Genomic DNA, 26,149 nt, shown 5'->3' on the forward strand with positions numbered 1-26,149 from the left:
GCCTGCAGCCCCACAGGGTGGCGCAGAGTGTAAGCTTACCATGGGAGGGAGGGAGGGTTTAGCACGGCAGGTTTTTTTTTTCATCTCATGGTGCAGGAGCCTTTCTTCAGGCTGAACAGATGCCTGCAGTCTGTCTGCATTAGCGTACTTCCCCAATAAAATGCACAGCACAGCTGGAGGACAGCACAGTGAAAACATGTGATCTGCGTACTCTTAGTTTCACAAAACAATTTGCAGTGATGTGCCAGGCCAACAAATATTAGTATAGCAAACTGGGCGATAGCGCAAAAAGCAGGAAAAATAGTAAAAATAAATAAAAATAAACTCTCAATCTTTTCCTCATTTCCATTAAAATGCAGTTTTAAAAAGGACCATAATTAATTCAGGAAACACTGCTTGCAATTTCTAACTGTTCGTAGTATTATAAATTGCAAATTACAACAAAGAAAATCTGCTTTTGAACGGAAAAGAGTGTGGTATGATATTTAAACTACATTCAGTACATTTTTATACATTCAGTGTCGCATCATTTCCGCATGGAGACTTCTGTAAATTCATTGTGTCAGTATGAACTCAGGTTGTAGTTTCAACATATAAGGGTCAAAGTTCATACTATTCAGCAGAAAGTGTGATCACAGTGTCATAAAGAGTATTAGATTTTACTATATTGACAACATATATTTAGATCTTATTAAAACATACATAATTATATACATACTTAGGTTTCTATAGATTTTTAAAAATGCAGGTGTTGTGACAGTATTTTGTGAGTGATATCCTTATGATACCTATATATTTTTTATTGAAACATGAACATGTGCAAAAACAGGAAAGATACATGTTTACAGCACAATTCGAGAGAGAAAATTAAATATACAGATAAATGCATACATAGAGGCAAATACTTTAATCTACCTACACTTGAATTGCGAATAAGGAATGAAGACCTTTTTGTCAGACCGAAAAACTGGTTGTTATTTAGGTGCATTAATTCCTACTAAACTGAAGATTATTGTCTTGCGAGACGGACTTCCGTTTTCCCTGCTAACTAGTAAGAATTCGTCGTCATTTTAGCGTCCTGTGATGCAGGGCGTCTGGCAATGGTGGTGCCAAGTAGCATTGATTAATTTGGCAGGTGAAATCACGCCGAGGCTATGAGTGCTGAAATTGTGGACACCTGGTTGCCGAGACCAAACCCCGTTGAGCCAAAAGTTTGGAAACAAATGATTATGACTCAAATTTATATTTTGATAAAAATAATTTAACCGACTTAACAAAAGTTGTGCGCAAGTTCTTTAATCAATTCAGTTAGACCTGAGGCGAACAAATCTGCATATAGTGGGATGCGTAATAATATCTGGGTAACATTAATGCAGATCAAAGATGATTGTTCGTTCACTTAGAATTTTGACTCAGTGATTTCAAGGGGCAAAACTAAATCCATAGCGTGCGATGTCTCATGAAGGTAAGAGAAAAGCAGTTTTATTTTTATGCACTGTAACCTGTACTCTCGGTATTCTACGGACTTCTGGTTCTACAAGAGTAACAAAACGGACTGTTTTGGATGGTTTTAAAACGTATCGGCAAAGTGGGAGCTTCAACAAATCGGCAATGGAAGGAGTGGACTCGGGCAAGCATATTCGCTTCGGATGGCCTGCGCTTGGACGCAATTTTCGAACAAAGTACAGAAGTTATGGTGCCATTAAAGTAGATGGACTGCGAGGAAACAGCTTTGCTCCGCAGACATCTTTACTGAATATGACCAATTCTGAGATACTGAAAGCCCCGAGCAATTCCAGTCAAATCAACGAACGCACGGAACCATCCGGCCTCGTAAACGAGAGCCATCACTCGAAAAAATGATAGCGTCAGCGGAGGAGACTCTCATCCCAAATCTGACACACGGAGTGTTGATAGGGATGCTGAGAATAAGTGTATAATTCGTCCAGGTGCGTCCTCCGCCCCCTCTGCGTCCTCCGCCCCCTGTTTCTCCACATTTTCTCTCCTCTCAGACACTGAAGTCTCCCAGCTTCTGCTCACCCACCGCCCTACCACCTGCGCCCTCGACCCTATCCCCTCATCTCTCCTTCAAGCAATCACACCAGACATCCTCCCTTTTGTCGCCTCCCTCGTGAACTCCTCCCTATCTTCTGGATGTTTCCCCTCATCCTTCAAGAAGGCCCACATCACCCCGCTGCTGAAGAAACCCACACTAGATCCTTCAGTCATTCAGAACTACCGCCTGGTATCTCTCCTCCCTTTCCTATCCAAAACACTTGAATGTGCTGCATGAACCAGCTCTCTGCTTTCTTCTCTGAGAACAACCTGCTTGATCCCCACCAGTCTGGCTTCAGGCCTGGCCACTCGACCGAGACTGCACTCCTCTCGGTCAGTGAGTCACTCCATGCCGCACGAGCAGCCTCCCTCTCCTCTGTCCTGATTCTTCTAGACCTCTCCGCTGCATTTGACACTGTGGACCACTCTACCCTCCTGTCCTCCCTGGCAGCAACAGGGATCCGCGGCACAGTCCTTGACTGGATTGAGTCCTACCTCTCTGACCGTTCCTTCCAGGTTGCCTGGGCGGGTAAGGTATCACCACCCCGTCCCCTCACCACCGGAGTTCCCCAGGGCTCAGTCCTTGGTCCCCTTCTCTTCTCCATGTACACCAGATCCCTTGGCCCTGTAATATCTGCCCATGGCTTGTCCTATCACTCCTATGCCGACGACACGCAACTCTTTCTCTCCTTCTCCCCATCGGACACGCAGGTCCCTGCCCGCATCTCCGCTTGCCTGAGGGACATACAGAGCTGGATGGACAATCACCACCTGAAGCTCAACCCGGGAAAGACGGAGCTAATCTTTATTCCTGCTCTATCCTCTCCCCTCCTCGACTTTTCCATTTCCTTAGGGGACACCGTAGTGACATCATCACCCTGTGCCAAGAATCTCGGAGTGATGATGGACAACAGGCTGTCCCTCTCCAACAACATTGCAGCAGTAACCCGGGCATGCAGATTTTTCCTATACAACATCCGCAGAATCCGCCCCTTTCTCACCACCTACTCAACCCAGCTCCTGGTCCAAGCAATGGTTCTATCCCGCCTGGACTACTGCAACTCTCTTCTGGCTGGACTACCGGCATCTGCCACCAGACCCCTGCAGCTCATTCAGAATGCTGCGGCTCGTCTGGTCTTCAACCCCCCCAGACACTCCCACGTAACTCCCCTGCTCACTACCCTCCACTGGCTGCCTGTTATAGCTCGCATCAAATTTAAAACATTGGTCCTAGCATACCAGGCAGTCAAGGGATCAGCCCCAGCATACCTTCACAAGATATTCAAACCCTACATGCCAGCCAGATCCCTTCGTTCTGCTACCTCAGGACGCCTAGCACCTCCCCCTCTTCGCACCTGCACTTCCAGAACACGTCTCCTGTCTGTTCTGGCCCCACGATGGTGGAATGACCTCCCTGTGGAGGTCAGAACAGCTGAGACTGTGACCCATTTCAAACGACGACTGAAGACCCACCTCTTCAGGCTGCACCTCTCCCCATCCCTCCCTTCCCCCCTGTAAATGACTAAACTTAGGGTTGTAACTAGGCAGCTGTTTCATAGGTGACTTAGGCGCATCAACTGTCTTAACGACTACTTGTATTTTTATTTATTTTTATTTTTATTTTTCCATAGATTGCGTTGTTGCCGTTCTCGTTGTTAGTGTTAATCAGTTTAACCATCAGGGTCCAAGTTGAACTATGCGGTTGTTCCCTGTACTTGGACCGGTACTTCTCTCTAGGGGTTTCGTCATACTTGTTCCTGGTTATGGTTATACACTTTGTTGTACGTCGCTCTGGATAAGAGCGTCTGCCAAATACCTGTAATGTAATGTAATGTAATGGTGTCATTCATTTCTTTCTTTCTCAGGGTGATAAGTACATCATGCCATTGCTCTGGTGGGAGAGCCCTGTGAACATATCCTGCCCTGTCACAGTAACCCCAACTCCCTTTCCTCCTCCTCCTCCTACTCCTCCTCCTCCTCTGCCTTTCCTCCCTCCTTATCCCTTTCATCCCCCTGTCATCTGCGCCCCTTTTGGTATGAATCTGAACCTTGAAGGAGGGCTGAATGCAGCCGAGAGGTTTGAGGTCGAGTGTAAGTTGCCTTTTTGTTCTGTGCTCTGCTGTGTGTAAAGCATTTTGACTGAGTGTGCTTTCTGCAACCGATGCCCCTCAGAGTGTCTGATTTTTGTGCTTTTTCTCCCATCTTTCCACCCCCCACAGTGGGGGGCAAGAAAGTGCCCTTTTTATCCTCACAATGTGGCTACCATGTAATTGGTAACCCTGGACAACCGATCATACATGTTCCATATAGTGCATGTGGGATGAAAATGAAGGTGAGCATTAATGGCTGCCAGACAAAAGCAATTTCTCTCTCTCTGTACACTCAATGTTTTTCCATGTAATGTAACCGTAATATACTTGTACTTCAGGGGGACTGGTAGCCTATATATATGTATATATATATATGTATATGAAGGGAACCTGTTCGATATGAGAATGGTTTCTTAAACTTTTTTCCCCCCACAGCAGCAGTGAAACAATAGTTTAAAAATACTTTTTTTTCTTTCACAGGATGGAATGCATGTCCTCTCCCTTTATTCTGGAAAGACAGGGAAGATCTTTGCTTGTCCTCTATCCCTCATCTCCTCTCCTCTATTCTCACATTCTGTTGTACCAATTTACGGCCATTCCAGCCCTTCTGCTGGTCCCCAGGTTCCTCCTCTTGAAGCCCCTTTCTACCCACCTGTATTTGACTCCTACAACTATGACCACAGCTTATATACTTATCCACAGGCGCTCCTTCCAATTAAACTCCCAAGGCCTGCTCCCACCAAGCACACTCATCTCCCTCCTGTCGACCATTCGTACAGCTATGTGAAGTCCAACAATCACATACACCCCTCTCCTGGTGGCTCTTCTCTTCCTCTCTTTGTCCCTTTTTTCGATTCTAACTCAGGCATGCATCAAATGGCTTTTCCAGTTTGCACACCTTTAGGTCCCATGCCGTGCATCTCTCCTATCCCTTTCCTTCAACCTAATGGCCCTCTCTCTCCTCCTCATCACTATCATGATCCAGTCTCTCCTCCTGTTCAGCCTCATGATCCACCCTCTCTTCCTCTTCAACATCAGCCTTATGGCTCACTCTCTCCTCCTCCTTATCAACCATATGACCCACTCTCTCCTCCTCCTTATCAACCATATGACCCACTCTCTCCTCCTCCTTATCAACCATATGACCCACTCTCTCCTCCTCCTTATCAACCATATGATCCACTCTCTCCTCCTCATCAACCATATGATCCACTCTCTCCTCCTCATCAACCATATGATCCACTCTCTCCTCCTCCTTATCAACCATATGATCCACACTCTCCTTCTCAACCATATGATCCACTCTCCCCTCCTCATCAACCATATGATCCACTCTTTTCTCCTCTTCCCCATCAGCCCCGTGATCCACACTCTTCTCCTCTTCCTCATCACCCACACGACCCACTTGCTCCTTTCCCTCTTCCCCATCATCCCCATGTTACTGCAACTTTCCCTACCTCCCCCACTCTGTCATCGCCCTTCCTACGCTGCACCACAAGGCAAATGAAGGTCATCCTGTCTTCTGCTGTCCCGGGTAGCATTGAAGTCAAAGGTATGCATTTTGGAGATGTGCTAAAATCATGCATTATTGTGTGAACAGAGACCCCACTGGCTCTCTCTCTTCTGTGCTTTCAGTTTATTAGATCTGTCTTAAGCCACTGGGCAGTATATCTTGTCATCAACATGCGTATGTGCACATGTACATGTCATTGCAAACATAAATGACAGGTACTAGATAATACTGCTTTATTCCCATAAGAAAGTAAGAAGCCTGAAAAGTTAATGTTTTTGAATACATTTTTATGCTTCGAACATTTCCCCCTCCTGTGCCATTTCAGGTCCGAATAATGAATGGTGGCCAGTTACCCGTGTTCCTGGCTGTTCTTTCTACTTAGAAGCAATGGGTGTTAAAGGAGTGATGGTGTCCTCCCCTCTTCGCCCCTGTCATGCATACGCCCTGGTGAGTCAGCATCTGTAACAGATTAGATAAGATAAGATCAGATAGACTTTATTAATCCCCAGGTGGGAAAATGTGGGTGTTACAGCAGCAGATAAAAACAACATATCACACATAGACATAAAAGACATAAGTGCTTGTACTAATTTGCTTTAAAAATGAAGATAAAAATGACTCCATAACCCCCACCCCAGCTATATACAATGAATTTACCCCTTAACTCCCCTCCACAGAGTCCGTCAGTGATAACCTTACCCATTAAATTCATTGATGCTGACTCGGGGCGGCATCGGATTTTGGAGTTGCAATGCCCCTATTACTCGTCAACCTCCACCTCACCCACCGCACAACCAGGCCAGACTCCTCAACTTCAGGTTATCTGCTCCGAGCATTCTATGAGTGTGGTGCTTGCCCCAGGTCCCGAATATGCCCTGCTGGTTCAAGGTAAGTGGGTTCAAATGGAACTTGCAGTAACTTCTGCTCCAGGGCTGTGTGTAATGTGGTTTACGACGTGCACTGGGTACAATGCAAACCTGTAGAGAATAACATTCAAGCCTTTTTTGGAAATCTGAGGGCCTTAGTAGAATGGTATACTTAAGTTTCATGGGCTCAAGGGTGATATGTTTCAAGGATGATTTGGTTCTTTATTTTGATCATGTCGACTACCCCCAATCCCCACCTGCCGCCCTGACATTGAAGGGACAGAAACCGGACAGAGTGGTACCCACAGGCCTTGTGGGTATTCCATGACTAAGGGAGAGAATGGTAGAAACGTGCTGGTTGTCCCCTTCAGTTCTTGTCACGTGTCTGTGCAGGTGAGTGCTAGTGGACAGGTGAGTGGTCAATACTTTTAGCAATAACAAAGCAGTAGTTGGATATACTCTTTTTTTTTCCAACAGGGTAACCATCGGAAAATTTTTGTAAAATTTCGGACACTGAGCGGGAACGAAGGAGAGGTGCCTTTATCATGCCTAATTACTCCACCAACCAAAAAGAAAGGTTTGTGCTCTGCTCTAAACTGTTGAAACGGCAGCAATAGTTGACACAACTGTCCTACAGCTTGTATTGTGGGTTGATCTGTTCAGTTATTTGGCACGATTACCCAACACTGTAGCACACGTTTAACAGGGAAAAGAAGAAAATGGCGGATGGAGTGTGAGTGATATAGGTGTACTGCTCCCAGAAGCTCAGTATTCATGTTTGAGAGACCTGTGGCTTTAGTGATTGCATGATGGACTATCCAGGGAGAATGGGGACACTACTATGGCTCAGTTCTACACCTATCAGTTCTCCCAAAGCCAAGCAATCGCACAAATCCCTGCCTCCACAGACAGCGAGCGCACAAGTCAGCCCATTTCCAGGCATTTATCAAACCCTTGCCTCATCAGTCAGTGGTTCAGCCTTTTCCCAGGTTTGTGGCCTCCTCTCTAAGCCGCATGGATGTGTTGTAACTTCCAAGGTTGTGAGATCGGTGATGACTTCCGCCTCCCGTGTGGGCCCGGCCTGGTTTCGCCTGCTGAATGTCAGTCTCTGGGCTGCTGTTACTGTACTAGCACACATGCCTGCTACTACCCTCTGGATGGTGAGCACCTCTGGAATACTCCAGCATGGTTGTTGTCAGTACGTGTTATCAGTCATCTCTGGGTTCCCAGAGGCTGGGTGTGGGTGGCATTGCGTATGTAGGGCTTTGTTCCAGCTAGTTACCTGAGCTTATTCCTTTATATTTCAGTATATGTGTGACAGTGCTAACAGACAGAAATAATTTGAATACACATGTGCATATATTAGCCATAGTGCATGGATCAGATTAGAGGTGAAATAGCATTAAAGTGTGTCAAAACGTGGTTATCGCATGGCTGCTTAATGAATTATACCTCTGTCCTCTCCCCCAGAGTGCACACCTGACCGTCACATGATCTTCACTGTGCCTGCCTCTCTTACGAAGCCTCCTCTGTCTACCTCCTCGCTGTTCACGCCTGGCAACAATACCTGCTTCCCCCTAAAGGTCACTCCCAGCTTTGCCCTGTTCAAGATCCCACTGGATGGTTGTGGGGTGCACAAATATGTGAGTCCCTCTTATTTGAGCCCCGTTCCCCGAGCACTGACTTGTAGCTGCCGGCACTGATGACCTGTCGCTGTGTGAACAGGAGGTCGGCCACACTAAAATCTACATGGTGGAGATCCTCAATATCCTCTACGCCATCAGCCTGAACTATGGCACCATCACCAGAGACTCTCCAGTCAGGTAAAGAAGGCTTTTATGTGTATCCACGAGCCTTAAATGTCTGTGTGCTCTGAAGTTGATATCGGGGGAACAACATGAAACCCAAAGGACCTGGAGGAATGCAATCCTTTCCTTTCCATGTTCCACAGAGGTGCATTTATGAACAAATTCTGTTACAAAGCCATTGAGTGCTATAGACTGCACTCCTCACAGTGAGTGAGTTACATTTGTGATGCTCCAGTAAATCCATTGATGAAACTGCCCTGGCTGCTTGAAGAACATAGTCCTACAGATCGAATGTCTCCTCTTGTCTCCCCAATTTTATTGTGCTATTTTTAACACAGTTTGTATAATTTGCATTTGTTTTCATCAGTTTCAGGAAGAAAATTTTCTAACTAGATTTAATTTGTAATATATGAAGGCGGTTTATTTATAATTTTTTATATTTTTATACATTACTAAACTGTATTTATATACAATTTAGTAATGTATAAAAATGTATAAAATTATATTTGAAGTCTTGCACATTTTTTGACATGTAGCATTGATTGGTTACTGTGGTATATGACAATGGTATCATGTTGGGGCTCACGTGAAACCGAAGAAGGAAAATGATATCAGGGTTCTGTGTCTTCCCCCCTTGTCATTCCTGGTTTGGCCGCCAGATGGCGGCACCCCTGCTTTGTGTCCTGTTAATTGTTTGATTGTTTCCCATTACCCCATTATTAGTTTCCCATTGTCTCGTGTTCCCTTCCCTCTCTGTGGCCTGATTGCTCATTGTGCCCTCCTGTGTCTCGTCTGCGTCGCTCCTATTTAAGTCTCCCTCTTCCTTCACTCAGGCGCTGGATCCCTTTGTTTCTGTACCTGTTTTTGGTTTGTACCTGTTTGCTACCTGCCTGCCTGCCTGCTTGTTAGTCGCCTGTTCCCTGCCTGCTCTGTTCCCTACGTGTTTTGGAAATTTTGTGTTTTTCCTGCATTTTTGAGTTTCTCCCTTTGTTTGTTAGTTCTGCCCTGCGAGGTTCTGTTCCCTTTGTTCCCCTTTTTTTAAATTAAATTCTTTTGGTTTTCCCATTTTTGACTTTTGGCATTTTACTCTGCGCTTGGGTCCATTCCCGCCCCCTCGCCTGACAAATGAACTTTGGCTTTGACCTTTTTGGGTATAATATGAAAGCAAATTCTCACCTTTCAGTTAAACCATTTGCCGTTACCTCAGTCTTTGGCATACATTATTTAGCAGACTTGAACCATGGAGAACACAAGCGCATCAACCATTATGCGAGTTCTCTGAGCAGCGGTGCATCTGCCACACATCTACCTTCCGTCTAAAACCATAAATCATGGTTGTTGCTGGATGGCTGTGAACAAAGCTTTTTCATTCGTGAGTATTGTCGTTTGCTTCCCTGTGTCAGGCTGACAGTGGAGTGCAGGTACAGTCCTCGCGCCCATGTGAGCGTGGCCTACCTGGTGAAGACGCCCTCCCTGGGGCCCTCCATTGAGGCCCAGGGGGTGTTTGGTGTGCAGCTGAGGATCGCCAAAGGTACATTTATTCCTGGAAGGGGTGCGAGGTGCTCGTTCGTGTTGCTTTCTCGGAAAACGGGTTCGGGAAAACAACGCGCCTTACAGAGTTCTGCCGTCTACCCTCCAGACGAGAATTACACGGACTATTACCCTCAGTACCACCTCCCCCTCAGCCGTCTCCTGAAGCAGCCGCTGCACCTGGAGGTGCGTCTGCTCAACCCCCCCGATCCCAGCATGGTGCTGCTGGTGCACTACTGCTTGGCCTACCCCCGCTCAGCACGGGCGGCGTGGGTGCTCAACTACGATGGGTGAGCTGGGCTTTGTTCCACCCTCGCAAATGAACGCGACCCTTTTCTTTGAAGTCACCCCAGTGACGAGTGCTCAGTGTTGTCCCTAGTGGTTCAGTGTTGATACCGTGTTTTTTTTTAACCTCCATTTTTAGTTGCCCAAACCAGCTGGACACCACTGGGCTCCTGCCCACCTCAGCCCCGTCCCCACTGAGCCCGACCAGAAGATTCACCATAAGAACATTCCAGTTTCTCTCCTCCGACTTGTCCTACACGGACGAGGAGGTGAGACCTGTGCATTGCAGCTTAAATGTGGATTCAGGGACTTTAGCCCGATAGCCGCTAACGCTTTTCCCCACTGCTCCCCACAGATTTACTTCATGTGTTCAACAGAGGTCTGCTCTCAATCCGAAGGACCCTGCGTCGAAGGCTGCATTCACTGTAAGGCCCATAGAAATGGCAGCAAGTGCAAAAAAAAAGTTCAACCTGCCGTGGGTTTCCCACCTTTGCCCTTCAATGTCTGCATATGCAGATGAGATCCAGTTAACTTGCTGTGGCAGAAAGTCTAAGGTCCCCAACTATGGAAAACAATCACATCCTTATTCAGGCTCCAGGGGGTGATGACGACCAGGTTCTGTGTCTGCTATAGAAGCACATTTATCAAGCACACAATTGGCACTGGCTTGTGGAGTAAATCAGCATATATGTAATGTAATGGGTCAATAAGCAAATTTTTGAGTTTAAGTGGTGTCCATAAAAAGGATTGTAAGCTTGTGCATTTCCTTCCAGTTCCCACATCTGGGAAGTGAGAAGAGGACCATTGTCGCTGGAGATCCAGATGGTAAGTATTGCTCAACACCGACTGCAACCTGCTGTTATCTAAATCTCAAAAGAGGGTGTACTTCAGTGTTCAGTTTTTCTCCTCCTTTCTTCCCCAGGCTCAAAACAAGGCAACAATAAAATTCCTCAGAAGTGAAAGCTAGTGGTGCTTTCTTTTGTTCAGATCTGTTTATGATTTGTGCAAAGCCCATTACCCTGTTGCAAGAGTCCAAACTGTTTTCTGTTGTTGGAGTAATACTTATTGTCCAATGAAAACCTTGACAAATATTGTGAGACCTGGGCTTACAAACCAGTTAATATGGTAAGACTGATCAAAAAGGTCTCCTTATCTCTCCTCATCAGTATCTCTGCGTCACAAATGCATGCGGTTGTGGTTTTCACAAGTTCATAAAGATAGCATCTGAATGTTTACCATAAATGTCAGCCTAATATTTCCCCATTATTTTTAGAGCATTAACATATGCAGGTAACCGCAAGCTAACTATTGTAGTAGTGCTTATCTTTATCAAGGGTACAGATAATAATTACAGTGTACTCAATAAGCCCATTCTGCCTTGGAAATGGACTTTACTTCTCACCATTAAAAGAAAACTTCACTAAAACAATGAGCACGTTTTATGCTTTACTTACCCTAAATACACACATTTTAAAAAGTCCAAACCTGAGTCATTGGTACCCAAATAGAAATAAAACATAGCAATACAAAAAAGTTTACAAAAAAAAAAGTTATCATATAAAGAAAATGTTTACATCTTCTACTGCCTCACATCCTATTTAAAATACAGAAGAAAGAAGCTGTCTGCAAACGTTCCCCTTGTTCGCTGAATTTGAACGCACCTCAGGTAGATGATTCAAATAGGACAGACTGTGACACATCCACGCATTGATTCCAAACCGCAAGTACACCAGCCATTTAAAAAGTTTAATGTACTGTGGTCTGGCAACAGTTAATAAATGTGTCACTGTCTTAAAACTTGTCTTATTAACCCTGACTGAGGTTTAAGACTAAAACTGCAATTTCAATATCCTGTGGGATATTGAGAAGGCGTTGAGAATTCAAGGGAAAGTATGCTTGTGCATGTGCAGCGACATTATGGTATTCTTGGTCCACAGGTTATAATTTACTCACTAATGTAAAATAGCGTAACAGTTAAAAAAAAGCTTACAATTAAGGCATCTAGACTTTGTTGGTAAAGTCTAAAGGAGAACATGGCATAGATGTGTCTGGTAAACCTGAGGGCAACTTGCTGAATGAGGCGTAAGAAGATCCTGAAGATGGTGTTCTTGCCCGGAGCATGACGGACCGGTGGTTAGTTGTAGTGTTTGGGAGCTGATTCGTACTTTCTAATGTGTTTCATCAGAACTCTGGAGCACGCCATGGTAACAAACTGGAGAAAGAAAGGACTAAGTCAACAATGTCCACATCAAGATATCTGACTTGCCAAATATCTATCTATATCTACTTCCTTGAAGAAAAAAAGATTCCCCCAAATATCAAACATACTCCATTTGAGACAGAAAAATCACCTTTTTGACCTTATACTAAGACAATTATACAGCTACGTGAATGTTTATAATGTACAAATACCACTTGCTTATAATTCTTTGTTTGCCAAGTTGTACTTGGGTTCCTTTAGGAATGGAGGAAGTGGAGGAATTTAAAACTAAAACAAGAAGTGGCCCAGTGAATGGTACAAGAGAGAAAGAACAACAAAAAATAAAAACGAGAAAAGGAATGGGGCTCAGGGGCTGAGAAACAGAAAGGAATTGGGCAGAGGTATTGTCACAAGTCCTCTTGCAGGCTACAACTACTCTTTGTCAAATGAGGTAACCTACATCTTATTATGTACTGTAACTTCATATTTTTCCCCCAGCTAGTCTAATACCCTGAGCTATAATCTGAGCAACCGCTTTCATTATTTGACTGGCAATTTTATATCCATTGTTTGAGTTCTTTTCTTCCCACTGGGGAGTTTTTTTTATAAATTTTTTTTCATTTCTAGCTGGTTTTTTGGAGGTTCAGGCCTTGTCTTTCCTAATTTTCCTGTTTTCCTATTTTCCATTAATTTATCTTTGTGACAATGTCACTGTAAATAATGTGATACAAATAAAATGTAATTTGAAGGCAGTACATATCCTCAATTATGTATCTAAAGGTGGAAATTATTACCAGTTGGGATGTATAATCCGTTTCTATTTTTGTCACATACTTTTCCATTGTACTCCATCGACTATGGAGTGTAATACTATGACATTGAACAGTGTGATTCTTATTTTTGACCCTCAAACCTTCTTTCTCCATTATTTGTATATTATATTACCCAGCCCAAGAATGGACCCACTCACCAGACCTGGGTCAAATAAATATTTGTTTTTGATTCAAATACTGTTCTGTGCTCTATTAATCTTGCCTGGTGTAATTGAGCCTGCCAATATGATCAGAAGGCGGATTTTGCACTTTTTGAGAGTGTTTCATTGGTTCAAATACACTAGACATGATCTAAAATGTAGAAATGTATTTGAATCCAACACAAATATGTATTTGACCCAGGTCTGCCACTCGCCTTGCTCATGTTGCCACTTACTTTTCTTTTCTCTCTTTGCCCACCACAAATGATCATCACTCAGATCCATCTAGTCTAACATTCTCATATTTCTGTAACTCTGTTTAGCAACCTGATCATTTTTCTACAGAGTCAGAGCGAAGCCAAGTCCAAAGTTAGCCTTACCATCAGAACTCCTGTTCCAATAAGCAGCCCTAAAACCACTGGAGCTCTGGTCTTGAACAACTTGTGGATCACCTTTGGACATGCCTGGGAGGAATGATGAATTATAGGAATTACATAGGCAAGCAAAACATTTACCATACACCCACCTCATCCAATCCTGATTACTTAAAAACTAAAATCATCTACACACAATATGGTTTGGTCATCGCATTAGCTCCAAAGCAGTTTGGTTTTCCAGGTTTGAGGAGAAGGCCCATAATGTAAGTGGCTTCAAGATGTGTGTCCACTCAAATATTTTTTTTTCACAACTGATTAAAAACTGCACTTTTTAAAAACTGTACAGGCTTTTCACGCATATACATGACTACATGTGGAAAAAATTTTGATTGAAGATACACTGAACATATTTTCATACATTGAAGATATCTTCTACACCTTTAATGTATATTGTCTAAGATTTGATTAATCACTAGGACTATCAACAGCACAAGGCAATGGTACACAGGACACAGCAAAGACAGAATCAATCAGCCTGGCTGCTACAGACCTGAGTTAAATACACACTTTTTTAAAATCAGCAAGGGATCTGCTATGGATGGATTTCTGCTTTCAAATAGCCATAGACCATTCCTTTTTTGTTTACTACTTCATAGATTAATTTAATTTGACTGATGTTATCTTTCAATGCCCTGCACAGAGCATCCATTAAAAAATGTAATATAATATTCTTGAGTCTGTGTTCAAAGAGTAACTCTTGGGCAGCAGTAGTAAAAGCAAATCAAATATAGAAATGGTCAGAACATTACCCACAGCCCCATGACACGAGACAGACATACGTGCTCTTTATTTTTTTTTAACCTTACCATGATGATCTCAAACAAGGTTATCAAAATGGCGTCATCTGAAGAACAAAGAGCAGAAAGGCAGATGAGGAAACCAGACTCACGGGTATGGACAGGGCGTCAAGGAAGCCTTTGGTACTGGGACACGTATCTCGTGCAAAGGGCTCCAAAGCTCCTCCAATGCCGCAGCAATGCAGCTGTCGAAAAGAGGGAGACAGAGCGGTGGCGTTCACACCGGTACGAAAGCGGGCGGATCCCCGCACGACTCGTTCGGCTAAAGCACGGGGCCCTTTGTAGTGAAGAACCCCGCGGTGCCTAATCAAACCCGCACCGTGCCAGTGCGGGCGACGGGCAGGAGCACACGCTGAGCACCGAATAATTGGCCATGGGACTGGCCCGGGGAGGGACAGCTTCAGTCAGCAGGGTAAAAAAACCCACGCACAACAGCGCCTCCTCTGTTTGAGTAGGGGACCTGTCAGTCTCCAGGGCAGAGTCTAAACAGCTTACGCAGTGGGATTGTGGGGTACAAAGGGCTGGGGTTCATAAAATTCAAATATGAGTGTAACCCCTGATGCATTGTGGGCGGGAGCTACAGCAGCAGCCGCAGCAATGGTGCATGCCTACAATTAGAATTAAGTGTCCCGAAATTTTAGAGTACATAACAACTTGGGGGGAAAAAAAGCGTGTGGAACCAAAGTTTTGAGGTAATGGTGCGACTCTAAATTTGTGAATCTGTATTTGCTTGTGCATCGGTTGGTCTATATTTTACATGTTCATCTCCTTGTGCAATAGGTGTTCTTAATTTTAACCCATTTTACGCTTCACAGACAGTGGTATCAATACTAGAATGTAACTTCTAATTTGAGTTTTCTTGAAAGACAACTTAACTCTTGACTGTGTGTGTACTTGACAAAGTCAAGGGTTGTTCTCTTACACCTATTGCATGAAATTATGATTCTATTTGCCTTTAAGAGTTTGCTCTGGGCATGCTGCAGCTTGGTAAAATTAGGTGCAAGCAGTCATAAAATACAGTTTTAACAGGTTTGCACGTTCCTAATTCGTGGTGAGAGTCACACGCAATACTATCTGTACCTCCTGCAGATCCGCAGCAAAAGAAGAGAAAGAGCTTTGAAATAACACAGACGAGGGAACAGGACATGAGCCCATCAGCCACAAACACAAAGAAAGCAGCAGAAGATAAGGAACGGGGTTATACTGGGGCAAGGGCACAATCTTTTATTTAAACCAGCTGCGGTAACTGTACCTAGTATCTCTACAAACAACAGAAGCTTTTAACCAACATTTACTTCTAGATCACCTAATCCCTACTTAATGTCTCGGTGGAAGATTTACATGAAAGCAGAAACATAAAATGTGTACAGAACGAACAGAAACAATTATATTCTTACTATCCAAATACATGAGCGACATAGCTCAGGAGGTAAGACCGATTGTCTGGCAGTCGGAGGGTTGCCGGTTCAAACCCCGCCCTGGGAGTGTCGAAGTGTCCTTGAGCAAGACACCTAACCCCTAACTGCTCTGGCGAATGAGAGGCATCAATTGTAAAGCGCTTTGGATAAAAGCGCTATACAAATGCAGTCCATTTACATGATTGACATTAACATGATTTCCTCCTTTCTTAAGATAATCGTGTGCCACTGCACTGAACTGCATCAGGCACCCTACACACAGTTCATAAACCAAATCCACCACCTACAGCTGACAATCACGTTTTAGTGCGTTTAAGCCACTCCAACGGTCCGGTTCAGCCGGTTGAACAAAGCTGCCGTGTGTGTAACAGTGTGGTGACGCTGAGCACACCACACATAGTTCGTGGAGATGTTGCCATGCTTTGTAAACTTTTAGACAGCATTAGACATGTGCAGGACCTGCAGACTGTGAGCGGACCGAAAGTAGGGTTAGACTTGCTGCTTTGAGAATGCTGTTCGCCGGGTTTAGCACTTGTACAAATAAAATTAATGCATTCATGTTTTCCTACATGGCAGGTCACTCTGGATAGGAGCCATTACTAATGTAATAGAATGTAGGGTGTTGTGCAGTTGTGTAAGCTGGATAGTTACCGCATTGTGGAAGATTTTCAATGTGACGGACAGGCCGGGGTCCTCTTTGTTGACGTACTTTGTGTAGACAGTCGTGTAAAAGGCAGACATCTCGTCTCCAACCTGCACAAAAAGGCACGACATGTACCCAACAGCAGACAGCCATATTTACAGGCTAACCTTGCGAGTATGCTATATGTAAGTGTCAAATTTCCGGGCTCTGCAAAATACAGAACATTACATGGCTGTACATGTGAAAAATCTGAGTGGAAATGGCAAACTAGGGCAAAGGCTCATTCAACTTCCTCGTCAAGCATGTGCAGGAACATGAGATGGAAAGCAGCAATCATGTGAGCGATCACCACATCCCTTCCTCTCTGCTCAAGCAGAACAGTCGTATTTGGGCACAGGAAGGGAAATCAACAACATCTAAGCTGCCTAAATGCTCCTCTACTCTCACAAACCTTATCGCTGTAGAAATAGGCCAGGATTCCGGCTAGGATCACCGCAATAGCCAAGAGACCCACCGAGAAGTAAAACTGTGGATGAAAGAGGAGAACCCAGTCAACTCAGCTTTCAGTACCAAACATCAGCCAGGATCCCTTGAGGGCACACAGCTGCAAGTCACACAAGGCAGCCGTATTTCACATATGAGCACTTCCAAGAAAGTGCAAATAGAAATACTGGACGACTCGTAGGCACAGTAATATGGGATGGGAATCTGGGCTGGCCAGAATACATGGCAGGAAGAAATTCATTCAGTCCAAGGTAATCAAACTCCTGTTCTGGGAGGCCACAGTAGATTCTTGTTTTGTTTCCAGGGCATTTCAACACTTAAGTACTTAATTTGCATAAGTGATTGACTAAAGAGTGCACAGACTTGGTTTTGAAGGCCTGGCTATTTACTGACAGGAAAGCAAAAAAAAAAAAAAAAAACATGCTTTAGCATCCATGAGATACCTGCTTTAGTCAAAACAGAATGAGTCAGACTGAGAAACCTGGCAAAGGCAGCAGGGAACTCCCTGTCCTTTTAATGCTTGCCAGGGAAGTCTGTTCCCTGACCCAGCAACACCATCTCCAGAGGCTACTAGGCTTTCCATGTACGTGACTCACTCAAGTACTAATCAAGCCCCAATCCACCTCAGCTGTCAGGCAGGACAAAGCCAGAGTGGAATGGCTGCTGGCATTAGGCTACACATAACGCTTTTCAGTAAAGAACATTCCACTGCCCTGACAGCAAAAAAAGATACAACAGAGCTGGTATAATCAACCTCTGTAATTACACTGACTCAAATCAAGTCAGGGCCTGACAGTTCAATCAGATCCAGGACTCAAAAAAATTACATTGTTCTGACGGCAGAAATTCACTGGAAACAAATCGCGGCAGAGGTTACTGAAAGTCCAGATCCATCCACGGCATTGCATTTTTCAGGCACAATGATCCGTCGATATCAGGAAAACTGCAGATAATTATATTTGTCCTCACCACTCTCAGAGCAGTCTTGTTCTCACTGCAGGCGCCATAGTCCCCAAAGGCAGAAATGATCACCATCACTGCTCCAATCAAAATCAACACCGTCACCCCTAAGTAAGGACAGCAGGATTATAAAAATGAGAGTGACTCTGCAGTGTGCCTCCCGCAGCACATTATCAGATTAATGTGAGAACAAGAGATGATTCCATCAGGATTCTCTTAATGGTAATAATAATAGCAATTATTTCTACTCTACTGCACTGTGATGATATTAACTGTTTAGCGTTAATTGTTTTGACATGAGAGAGAGATTGAAATTCTGGGAAGATCACACCCTGCGTATACGTACCGATGACAAATTGCCTAGTGTTGAAATCAATATTGAAAAATCCTCCTGTGCTGGAGCTGAATCTCAGCCACAAGCCCAGTCCAAACATTGCTATGCCCAGCAGCTGACAAAGAGAGAGAGAGACAGAGAATAATGAAATACAGGCCCATGTCAAAGTACACACACAATGTTGTTACAATTAACCAATAAAATAAAATAAAATAAAATAAAATAAAATAAAATAAAATAAAATAATATAATAATTACCCCAAAGAGGATGTTGAAAATTATGAGGACATATTTGCACAGTAGACCACATCCACTAACAGCCATGGTGAGCTTCGGGGAACTGACGCTGTAACCGTTTAACTTCTTTTTCTTCCTCCTCAGGCAGGTCCTGTTTTCTCTGAAATCAGTAGCAAAGGCACTCTTATCAGTGAGGAAGGAAAATGTGCGAGTGGAGCAAAGAACGGAGGTATAACAGAATGAGGAAGACAATAACTTTTTTGGAGTTACGGGCCGTGTGCGTGCGAGAGCACGCTGGAACTGAAGAAGGTTGCACGCGAGTTGAAAACTGAAAACAAAGTAAACAAACAAACAAAAAAACACAGATGCTATTTTACAACATTAAATTTTATACAATACAAGGCACAGTTAAATAAGAGTACCTAAAATGCATTTAATCTCGGTGTATGTTTCCTCTCACCACCATCATCTACAGTAACCGACTCTGAGCTGTTCCCTTAAAATATCCTTATACAAACTGCCGTCTCCCACATAGCAACAACGGCAGCAAACATGATTAGTTACCGTGGTTATGAAAGAGAACTGTGTATCGACAAAAACAAAAAACAAAAAAACAAAAACAAAGAAGAACTAGCAAAACACAGGTAAGAATGAGCAGACTAGCCAACGATTCCCAAAGAAAGCGAACCAAAGGTACAGGCGGGAATATAGTGAAGTGAGGTAAAAATCTTTAGAAACCGCTGTAGCATTTCATTGTGACAGGACACAACTGCTGTAAGGCTCTGTAAAATGTGCAGATGCATGTTATAACGCAAAGGTAAATGTTACAGAAAGCTTACCGTTGAGAAGAACGCTGTTTTAGGTGTCACGTTTCCATGAAGTATAGAATAGGCGTGGGCGTATGGTTACGCAACAACTTATGTTTTCGTCACTGTATTGGAAAGGGGAAGGACAGTAGGCATAACCTCATAAGACCTGCCCATTATTTTTTGTCTCTGAAGAGGATTTGAGACTCTGGTCTTAATCCCACGAACTACATATTTTACTATGCTAAGACATACAAGGGACATTCAATAAAATAAAATGCATAACTTTTGAAAATATTTTCTCTGCAACATGTTTTGTCATCCAAGACACGTGTATTATGAGGAAAAAAATAAATAAGCTACATAAACATTTTTTTACTGCCAGGTCCCTGGCATAGATATAAAATCGCAAAGATAAGAAATAGAAAATGAGCAATGCATTTTCTATTCAGTCTCATGGCGTTATGCATCCAAATCCTTGTGTATCAGTAAATGGTTTGTTTTGGTTTGGCTTTAAATTGTTTTCACAGGCAGATTAATTATCAGCAGAACAATTTAATTCAGATTTGGACTTATATCAGGCAGTGGAATAACCAAACTTAGACGAGAGTTGAAGCTGCACAGACTCCTACAACTCACATCTATTCTGAACACTGTAGCAATTCCTCAATACCCACCCCTCCCCAACCCTCCTGAAGCTATCCAACTCCCATGCAAAGTTTTTCTCATTCTGAGAACAACAGTAATATTAGGAATCTGGTTGAGTGAGATCTGGTTTAAAAAAAAAAAAACTATTATTATATTTCAGGTCTGGTAATGGATACAGAACAGAACAATAAGGGAGTAAAAAAAAGGCAGCGAAAAAGGGGGATTTCCTAACAGCGGACACGGGAGAAGACAGGGGTGACTTCTATCTCTCTGCCTGTTCTGCCATCGCCAAAGATAGATGTTCCGTCCAAATAAACCCAATTCAGGAACGTAGTAGGCCTAGTGATAGTAATACTGCAAGGCTGAAACTGACCTATTTGCTGAGCCGGGGAGAGAAAGGGGAGGGCGCGTTTTTAAATTGAACAAAGAACATGATGAGGTCAGCACGTGGGAAGCGTGCTGAGAGGTGAGGCGGATGTGGTGAGAGCTAAGAGCAGCGGGGGAGAAGGGAGTGGACCCCAGGGTACGTACGGCACATGCGGAGATGAGATTACCTCGCCGAGCTAAGGACCCAAAACGTCCAGCCCGAGGAACTTGTCCTGCTTTGGTGCAAAGGGTGTGAGATGCTGCGCAGCTTTTCGAACAGAGCCAGTGGCAACGCAGCATTTCAGCCTTTTCGCCTGCCGTAGTCAAACCTCTGAGCCCTGAGCAGCATACACTGAGTGGCGCAAGGGTAGGCAAGACAGTCCAAAGAAATCCATTTAGCATCTGCGAGCAATTTGGCTTTCAGGTTTTTAAGAAGGGAAATATATTAACACGTCTTAGAGAAGGGCCTGTACTGTATATATAAAAAAAAAATTTTAAAGAAAGAAAAGAAAGTAGGTTATCTCACTTTTTCACACTAGCCGTAAAGGGATCTTTTTTTACTGGAATGTCAGTTCCTTTGTCTATATTCTTTTGTCTATCTTTCTTGAGCTTGAGGCTTAATTTAATTGCAGAGACCCTTGGATCCCTCCTACATGCATAGCTCTAGAGTACGTTACAGTACCTGCTATGCTAGACAGACATGAGATAAATAGGGTTTTAAAACATTCATTGTGAAAAGTATTATTAAAAATGAAAAATATTTGACCAACAATTCCAAAAATAACTTTTTCAAAACTATTTTAGTACAAATTTTATAAAGTAGCACTTTTAAAAACTATTTGAATGCACATTATAAATATTAAATGTGCAGTGTGTAGGATTTAGTGGCATCTAGCGGTGAGGTTGCAGATTGCAGCCAACTGAATACCCTCAATAATAATAGTATTTTCCAAGAAATTACGAAAAATCGTTGACAACGTTTCGTTAGGTTCAGCGTCTTTTCTGCTACCACAGAGTGAATGCGTATGAATGCGATGACAACAAAACTTTCGATTACGCTGACCAATAAAACGCTATTCCAAAAGCAAAATTAGACATGCTATACACCGTTAGAAAGCTTATACTCTCACCTGCTGAATAAATGGATTGGTAATCAAACCAGACTACTAAAAAGGGCGACAACGCCGTAAACAACACGTGTGGTATTATGCACAGCTATTTTGGAAGGTACCCAGGCATCACAAATGCACGTATATTTCACAAACGGATTGTCCAAGACAATATATGACCACTCAGTCTCTTCTTCTTCTTCGTCTTCCAACCGGTGCATTCGCGCAACCCACCAAAATTAAAAACGGAGGGGAAAAAAAACGCGAAAGCCCTGTCTAAAGCCGTTTGTCCTTTCTGGGCTTACTGTAGAAACATTGGCGGCGCAACATGGCGGCCTCCGTGGAAGACGGCCCGCTCCCTATGTTGATATAAACATAGACATACACAGCAAGCAAATAGCAAGAAATCAAGCTTGTTCAAATGAAAAACGTACAAAAAAACAAATTAAACTAAAATTAATAATACATTCATTACTTTCTAGCCAGCTTGCCAGGTTAAAATTATTGTGGGTGTGTTCAGTTTAATTCGTTCAAAATCAAAACACGACTTGCAAGAAAACATTGGTAGGTAGCTAACAAGCAAAGCTAGCCTTACAATCAAGGTTATTTGATGCTTACAGTCCTACTCAAGTTAGCTAGCAATGCATGTATTACTTTCTAGCCAGCTTGACAGGTTAAAATTAACTGTGGCAATTCCTTATGACAATGAATTATTTTCCACCACGTAAGTAATTCAGTTCATGTAAACCTAACGTTGATACACACCTCTCTTGAGCGTCTAGCAGCGATTATAGAATAACTGTCGAGATTCTAAGTAACTGGAGATAAAACAAATTTTGTACTCCACGTAGATCATAAACCCTTGAATATAAAAACGACTCATGGAAATCGGTTGAGAAATGTAAACGTTATAGTGCTTTTTATCCAGAAAAACCGCAGCTCCCCCGTTTACTTCTATTTGTTTTCAGGCTAGTCTTGCCTGGACCAATATGGCGGCCACGTTGACGTATCGCAGCAAGGGGGCGAAGCGGCCAATGCGGCGTCTATGTATGGTGGACGCTACCGCACTACTTTGTCAATAAAAGAGCTTCGCTATTGAAAAGCTATTTGATTCAGAAAACAGCGACTCTACCACCACGCTACCGAGAAATTTAGTTAAACTAGTAATGCCGCTACTTATAGCGACGCCACTGCCCAACACTGATTAAACAGTAAAGTACTGAAACACACTAACTAGCCTACTGTATTTTTGAGTTTGAGATCTCTGTAGCACGAGCTAATAGGTTCCACTTAGAGTAGAGCGTGAGACCAAAACAAAATAGCACTGTCTCTCCACCAGGTGTCGCCCAAATACTGATTAAGCGGACTGACGCATGCTGTTCCAGGGTTCTTTGTATTCCATTTTACATAAGACGGGCGCATGGAATGATGTAGCCTATATGTAAGCAAGCATGTTCTTATCCTTCTTGACAATATCTTAATTCATCTCTTAAGATAAATATAGTTCAATGCCCTAAGCCACACAGAGACTCAAGGCTACACAACCACACAAGATCTGACCCAGCGGATAATCAACACAGGTGATAAGATCAACGCGTCAACATAATATACAGATAAATGAATACGCGCCGCGATAGCTCTAAATTTATGCCGAGCGACAGGCAGATTATTTTAATTCAGACTGAGCAGTCAGTTCCGGTTTGCACAGCCACGGAAATTGCCGAGGGTGAATGTTCGTCCTCGTCTTCCCCGCCCCTGACATGTCGGCTGTGTTTGCAACATAAACGCTACCCCACCCCTATTATTATTAGCCTTGTGCATACAGTCCTACGTCTGACCCATACCAAAGCTAATTACTGTCAGCTATTCCACTCGCATACTGAAACAAGCAATCAATACGAACAGAGGAAAAGCACAAAAGAGCAACCAATGGATAGGGGAGAAGGCCGGAGCGCAAACTCAGGAGTTAGCGCGACCGGAAAGGGAAAGAATGGACTTTAACTCCAAAAAAAATAAAAAAACATTATTGATCTGACTCGGTGGTAAACTAACCAAACTCACTGTTATGACCGCAAATTAAGCAAATGACACGTGCACTATAACGACTTATTTCTTCAAGGACCATAAGGTATCGCACATAGATTATAACAATTTCCCAACGTTTTCAAACAACACATTCAGTGTAAACGTTTTGTATATATTTGGCAAGGAGAGACGAGAAAAGAACAAGAGCAAGTAGCCCACGACCAAGGGGGGAAATTAGCAAGGGGAGTGGGAAATACAAGGAGAAAGAAAGAGAGGGGGAGGGAGGAAATCGTTTCCCTGCAGCACACACGCCAGAGGAATACGCCGAGCGGATCAGGAGAGGAAAGACCGAAGAGAAGAAAGGAAATAGTAAAAAAAAAAAAAAAATCTACAGGATTTCTTTGTTTGTGAGATCATCTATTATGAAAGAAGAAAGGAATGATATCAACACAAATCTGGAATCAAGTAATTTCCCTCAATAGCCAATTTGGAATATACGGCGAGAGAGGTAGCTTTTAGCTAGCCAATATTTTGCAGTCGAATACATAGCAATTTTGCTAAGTTCGAATTTTTTTGATATTTTAAAACAGTGCTTTACTCAATTTAGGGCAAATGCGGGACGATTAGTGAATTACCAGGATACAGTACATGCATAAATCTTTGTTTTAACTACAGAAGGCTTTTATTTATAAATTTGGGACATATGTATGCTGTTAAATTGTGCTACCTTGTGATAATCTTTATTAATGATTACCAGTACCCTTTAAGCGCCACATTTCCAGCCAGAACTTGTTTTAATGCAGCCTGAAGGTACCATTTTCCCCGTTCGATTTATCACTTTAATTTGCTACCTTTAGGCCTATGATTAAGAATAGAGCTGGTGTAGAACGGGACAATATTGGAGTACAGTTAAGAGAAGTCCACATAGCAAGTGATAGGGTCTGCGTGGATATTTACATAGACCCACTAGGCAGGATACTTTCTATGCCCTTCCCCACTGGATCAAGGTAAAGACTTACTCTGTTATTGGACAAATCCTCCTAGCAAGCGTAAAGCAGACGGAAAGAGAAACAATTGTCTGAAAAGAATTGCATTGGCTACACTGACCTTTTATTTTGTAGTTATCAGGGTTAGGATATTCCACATTAAACGCATGCGAACGAGAAGAAGATATTGAAAGGTGTTCAAAAGGAGTGACGGATAAGACTGCATTCTATATCACTAGCCATTCCAGGAGACGGGGAACAAGGGAAAGGGTGTAAAGGACTTTAGAAAAAAAGAGGTAGGGAAGACGACAGTGTGCTTCGATGTTAATGTCGACCAACGTAGCATCAATTATGCTACCTGTAACCCGGGGATTAATGGACCGGGAAAGGGACTTGGAAACGATCACCGGAGTGCACTCGAACCCTGCTGGTGCTTCGGCGGTGGTCAGGGGAATCAAACGAGGGGACCCTGAGCCTGACGCTCAGGCTGCGGCAGCTTTGGCTAATTCAGCTGGAGCAGAGTGCAAGCGACCACGGATAGACGGATCTGTGGGGGTCGGTGAGATTGGACAGGTAAGAAAAACGGCAATAGTCTTGCAGGTATTGTTTGAGAGGGCCTATTAGTTGGCCCTGGTATTACCTGCTTGGCTATTACACCATATCTAAATCGGACATGCGCGCTAAAAATATTTATTGTTAGGTAAACATCAAAATAACTGCGTGGACATAGTAACCGTGTGTAGTCTAACTGATGTTATATTATCAGATCTTTCTCAAAATTGGATACTTACTCCATGTGATAGGCCATTGAAATACAGTTCAGGCCGTTTACTAATTAATACAGGGGCTTTATTTAAGATAGGCCTAAACGGTTAACCAAATGTTCCGTACTGTTGTGGTCCAGTGTTTTACCTCCACGATATTGGCCTTGGTAGCTTGCATAATTGGGTTCAATATAAATTGTATAGCTAATCTCTATGGGATGGAAAGCGGCCATGGGATGCGTAGCCTACATCATTGCAGCCGAACGAGCACTGCTCCTGAACCGCAATGCCATGTGACTTTCCCCCTGTTACAATTTATCATTTGCTTACTGTAGGGCTGCCACATGTCCGTTCCATGTATCACGACAAGGCTATATTGGTCTGCGCGTAGCTAGGACTTATTTAAACTAATTGCTGATAGTTGCACGTAGCTCTGGGTGCTTGTCATACGCGCGAACAGAACATTTTGCGAGCACTGAGAGGAAACGTGGTGGAGGAATGGTTATACGGTGAGGAGAAAATGAAACCACATTCCCGCTATACAGATGGCTAATATTTCCGGTGTTGTTGTATCGGTAGCACACACGATAATAAGGTTGACAACAGATCTGTATACCGATTATTTTGTAGGTGCACGTGTAGGTGTGAATGTAATTACAATGAGGCTGAGGAGAAACGGAGGGGGGAGGGGTCCAGGATGAAGGACAAAGAACAGGCCCATTGCCACTGTAAAGGGAGTAGGAGAGTGGGAACTTGGGATTGACTCCATATCACAGACTTTATTATTATTTTGAA

The 26,149-nt window shown here is 43.3% G+C and overlaps 3 protein-coding genes across 9 annotated transcripts in view; 2 read left to right on the forward strand and 1 right to left on the reverse strand.

Annotated features, from left to right (window-relative positions):
- Window positions 1-5,323: 5,323 nt before the first annotated feature.
- Window positions 5,324-11,103, forward strand: LOC118220402 (zona pellucida sperm-binding protein 4). The gene is made up of 14 exons (XM_035404262.1): window positions 5,324-5,697; window positions 5,984-6,105; window positions 6,336-6,546; window positions 6,802-6,917; window positions 7,002-7,101; window positions 7,562-7,684; window positions 7,995-8,167; window positions 8,250-8,347; window positions 9,736-9,863; window positions 9,972-10,152; window positions 10,287-10,416; window positions 10,503-10,572; window positions 10,921-10,972; window positions 11,070-11,103. Exons 1-13 carry the CDS (start codon window positions 5,649-5,651, stop codon window positions 10,938-10,940), a joined length of 1,521 nt encoding a protein of 506 aa, XP_035260153.1. The 5' UTR covers window positions 5,324-5,648; the 3' UTR covers window positions 10,941-10,972; window positions 11,070-11,103.
- Window positions 11,104-11,580: 477 nt separating this feature from the next.
- LOC118220967 (CD9 antigen-like) lies at window positions 11,581-19,597 on the reverse strand. 3 transcript variants are annotated; one of them, XM_035405472.1, is made up of 9 exons: window positions 19,490-19,597; window positions 18,672-18,810; window positions 18,426-18,528; window positions 18,089-18,186; window positions 17,067-17,141; window positions 16,624-16,725; window positions 14,647-14,739; window positions 13,701-13,784; window positions 11,581-12,359 (listed from the first exon to the last, which is right to left on the reverse strand). In XM_035405472.1, the coding sequence occupies exons 2-9, from the start codon at window positions 18,735-18,737 to the stop codon at window positions 12,282-12,284; spliced, it is 699 nt and encodes a 232-aa protein (XP_035261363.1). In that variant the 5' UTR covers window positions 18,738-18,810; window positions 19,490-19,597; the 3' UTR covers window positions 11,581-12,281. The 3 variants fall into 3 exon arrangements, with proteins under 3 accessions (XP_035261363.1, XP_035261362.1, XP_035261365.1); XM_035405471.1 differs by lacking the exon at window positions 19,490-19,597 and adding an exon at window positions 19,073-19,191; XM_035405474.1 differs by lacking the exon at window positions 19,490-19,597 and adding an exon at window positions 18,907-19,030.
- A 3,553-nt stretch (window positions 19,598-23,150) lies between these two features.
- LOC118220719 (RNA binding protein fox-1 homolog 2-like) overlaps window positions 23,151-26,149 on the forward strand; it is a 41,024-nt gene continuing 38,025 nt past the window's right edge. Inside the window, exon 1 of one of the 5 annotated variants that reach the window (XM_035404856.1) lies at window positions 23,151-25,163. In XM_035404856.1, the coding sequence (XP_035260747.1) occupies window positions 24,912-25,163 (252 nt within the window). In that variant the 5' untranslated portion in view covers window positions 23,151-24,911. The remainder of the gene's footprint in view (window positions 25,164-26,149) is intronic. The other 4 variants (XM_035404855.1, XR_004764004.1, XM_035404857.1 and 1 more) reach the window with 4 other exon arrangements.

The sequence above is a fragment of the Anguilla anguilla genome, chromosome 2, assembly GCF_013347855.1.
Source record: "Anguilla anguilla isolate fAngAng1 chromosome 2, fAngAng1.pri, whole genome shotgun sequence".
Taxonomy (NCBI): domain Eukaryota; kingdom Metazoa; phylum Chordata; class Actinopteri; order Anguilliformes; family Anguillidae; genus Anguilla; species Anguilla anguilla.

What these genes read in the sequence shown, in the direction of transcription:
- LOC118220402 (XM_035404262.1), top strand. Translation starts at nt 5,649, where the DNA reads ATGAAGGTCATCCTGTCTTCTGCTGTCCCGGGTAGCATTGAAGTCAAA. An exon ending in GGGTAGCATTGAAGTCAAAG is followed by an intron (nt 5,698 to 5,983) that starts GTATGCATTTTG and finishes GTGCCATTTCAG; the next exon opens with GTCCGAATAATGAATGGTGG. An exon ending in TGGGTGCTCAACTACGATGG is followed by an intron (nt 10,153 to 10,286) that starts GTGAGCTGGGCT and finishes CTCCATTTTTAG; the next exon opens with TTGCCCAAACCAGCTGGACA.
- LOC118220967 (XM_035405471.1), bottom strand. An exon ending in ACAAGACTGCTCTGAGAGTG is followed by an intron (nt 17,142 to 18,088) that starts GTGAGGACAAAT and finishes TTTCATCCACAG; the next exon opens with TTTTACTTCTCGGTGGGTCT. An exon ending in TTGGAACAGGAGTTCTGATG is followed by an intron (nt 12,360 to 13,700) that starts GTAAGGCTAACT and finishes TTCTTTCTCCAG; the next exon opens with TTTGTTACCATGGCGTGCTC.